The sequence below is a fragment of the Mercenaria mercenaria genome, chromosome 6, assembly GCF_021730395.1.
Source record: "Mercenaria mercenaria strain notata chromosome 6, MADL_Memer_1, whole genome shotgun sequence".
NCBI classification, from domain to species: Eukaryota; Metazoa; Mollusca; class Bivalvia; order Venerida; family Veneridae; genus Mercenaria; species Mercenaria mercenaria.
In genome coordinates, this window is record NC_069366.1 from 48,504,053 (window position 1) to 48,507,500 (window position 3,448).

The 3,448-nt window shown below is 34.5% G+C and overlaps 1 protein-coding gene across 3 annotated transcripts in view; it reads left to right on the top strand.

Moving 5' to 3' along the window:
- Positions 1 to 3,448, top strand: part of LOC123548969 (myosin heavy chain kinase B-like) — a 12,155-nt gene continuing 8,707 nt past the window's right edge. The window contains exon 1 of one of the 3 annotated variants that reach the window (XM_053545824.1): positions 1 to 139. In XM_053545824.1, the coding sequence (XP_053401799.1) occupies positions 81 to 139 (59 nt within the window). In that variant the 5' untranslated portion in view covers positions 1 to 80. The other 2 variants (XM_053545825.1, XM_045336681.2) reach the window with 2 other exon arrangements.

The window sequence follows — 3,448 nt, forward strand, 5'->3', positions numbered from 1 at the left end:
AGCCTTAGTGCTTTCACTGTCAACAATTTTCGGGATTGTTTCATCGTTTGTTGATTGTGGAGATTTCTGTGCACTTAAATATGTTTTTGGGATACATTCCTGTGTTTGATCTAGGATCGTGGATGAATCTCTCATTAAAGTAAGTGTTTCTCCAAATGTTGTTGACCTAGAAAAATCACCCTGTTCACTCTGTGATCCTATGTTTGCTGTTACACTATGACAAGGTAAAATATCTTGTCTACATTCTATTTCTTGTGGCACACTTTGACTGGGGGGCATAATCTGTTCACTATTATTGCATATCATGGGCGGAGGTATTAATTCTGGATTGTCATTCACTGAACTGGTCAACGTGTTGGTTACGGATGACTGAATGTTTAAACCATTTATTTCACCTGTATTCAGCAGATTAGTGAATGTAAGCTGTTGATCTGACTGTTCTGATTGGGCTGGTGCGTAGCCGGTATGGAAAAAACCTGGCGGGGGCCTGACTTGTCTCACACTTTGAGCAAGTTCAATATTATTTTGCGACTGCATGTTATTTGTTGGAAACACGTACTCCTTTTGCTGTATGGATTCAGGTACATATTGCCGAGCTTGACTGTTGCCACTATGTTCACTTATGAGTTCAACGTGAGAAAGTCTGTCATAGTTCACATAATGGTTCCACTGAGGAAATTCATCGTGAATGATTCTACCATCTGCAATTATCTTAGCCGGGTACACTATTGACACCTTCGATTTTTGGTTTCTTGATCGATACTCCTTAAATATTGGCCAAAGACGATATCTTGCAGCCTGGATTTCCTTTGGGAGATCATAGTCAATAGAATAGCCAGGAAAGTCTTTTAACATGTATACTCTGCTCATGATATACTCTACATCACCGTAGTCTCTAAAGTTAACAATAATGGGTCTCTTATTAAAATTCTTACCCATTCTTTTTTAAGTGATATTTCACGGAACTTCTTGTTCAAAACTATTCAATAGCTTAACTGTCTCTGCCTATACTATATAATATTTTGAGGCGTGTACATGAATATATATAAAAATGAGTTCAAAAGGTCAGCATTATTCATGATATTATTAAAGCATATCATTTCATGCTCGTCTTAGCGCATGATCCGATCATTTGATAACAATATTTAACAGGATGATAGAGACTGACATACGAGGTTGGATACATTAAAACAATTTAATCGCGCCTCAATCAGTACTGTCACCACTGCGTTCGTTATCCCCTCGAGGCTACCCGTGTCCCAGAATTTGACATTTTTTTTGCTCTTCATAATTGGAGGAAATAAAAAAAATCTACTCTAAAAGAATCTGCTGTTGTTGTTGTTGTTGTTGTTGTTGCTGCTGCTGTTGTTAGTCAGTGTAAGCAAACGACTTAAATTCTTGTTTTGTTGTTAAATTTAGGTGGATTATGCACTCTAAGGCAAGTAGTTAATATCATAAAATATTTCAATTTGTAAGTTTGTATTTTTGTAAACGTTGATACAAATGAAATGTTTAAAAGATAAAAGTATTTTCAAAAACTTCGATTTTTTTTAACTTCTTATGATAAAGCTGGAGTTATGGTGAAATATGTGTCATGAAAATTATAATTAACTTATAGACATTTATACGGAAGAGAATTAGTGCCAGGTGCGTTTTATTTATTAACTCGAAATTTCGAGATACTAACTCGAAATTTTGATTTACTATCCCGAAATTTTGACTTACTATATCGAAATCACGGTATGATCTAGCCTGTCTGAGGTACCCCTGTTACTGAGTATGTGGTAAACTTGGCCTTTGACCTCATGACAGCGGAAGTCATCTGCTGAGCACAGAATATCAAATAATTTATCTATGGTGTTTTTTGAGAGTTGAGTTGAACATCACACCCACACATTTACAGGTCATTGGTGACTTTCCAGTTTTACATGGTTGATAAAGACCCAAGGTGTCCCTCCGTGCATAATTTCAGACATGGACAGGTCACATGGGTAGAACTGCTAACCTTCCACAAGCCAACAGGATGCGTCCTCACATGAAAGACACCCAAAATGACATTTCAAGTCCACATGCAGCGATGTGTACTGGACCAATCGGCCACTGAAGCCTCTAGGGATTTTATTTACAGTTTTACTTCTGTAAGTCCAAGAAATCTCAAATAACTGACAGAAGAACCATCTTAAACCCAAAGACCATTGTACGAGTTAGAGTTAGTAACCAGAAATTTCGAGTTAGTAAGTCGAAATTTCGAGATAGTAACTCAAAATTTCGAGTTCGTAAGTCGAAATTTCGGGATAGTAAGTCGAAATTTCGAGTTACTAAATAAAACGCACCTGGCACTAATGCTCTTCCGTACATTTAACATAAAGATTATGCAATTCTGTTCTAAGCCTTTTTATCGCAAGTTGAAAAAAAAAGTTGCACTGAAATCTGTACATAAGCTACAACTTCTGACCTAAGTTCGTTTAAATATTGACTGCGACAATTTATTAATTGCGTATTTCATAGAATTGCTACATTCAATTTTTAAAGTTAAATGTGCACGCACTTAAGAATAGAGAATTAATCATACACGATATGCGATCAATAGACCCATTCTAAAGAGGCTTTTAAATAATACCGGTGGAAAATTTGCCTTATTCATCAATCAATAAATCGAACATGGCTAACGCTGTGTGTAGGAAAACATAAATATAAGGTATCAAGTCACGATTTTGATATACATTATGCATTAGGCTTAAGGTATATCATGTATGTCGAGAGTATATATATATAGGACGTAGGAACGAGGTCGTCAAATTACAGTTGTACAGTGCTTAGGTATAACAAAATTATGGACACAAGTATGAGAATATAGTTTGACTACTGAAACTGTAAGTAAATTATTTGATATTTAACTTTTTTATGCATGAGTTAACATTGAAATTGAAAGCAAATTACACGCTTTATTTATATATCTAAAGCACAAACTTTAAGATAATTAAGAATGGCATACTACAGATACCTATAACAACATCGCTCGTAATAGTTTTTATATGCTCATACACTTTTGATTTTTTGTTGTTTTTATTTTCGGATTTGAAAATGGAGATTTTTGTTCATTCTTTTAATAAGCTGTTGGTGAAAAAAAAAAACGCTCAGTTAATAGAAAGATTTATTGCATAATAACCAGTGTCATCTGAACGATATATGAATACTAAATACGAAACAACGTAACTTATAGATATCAACTTTTTGGTAATAAAACAATACTGCCTGCACTGTCTATAAAATTGTCATAAAACATAAAAAAATGTATTTAGCATTCAGCAGACGAAATTGACATGACATAGTTTGACATAATTGATGGGGCAAACTTGAAAATAAAACAATTTTTAATGTAGGCCTAATGGTAGCTCTGTGTTCCAATTTTGTCAATCGAATACAGTTTACTATAAGAATTTCAAAA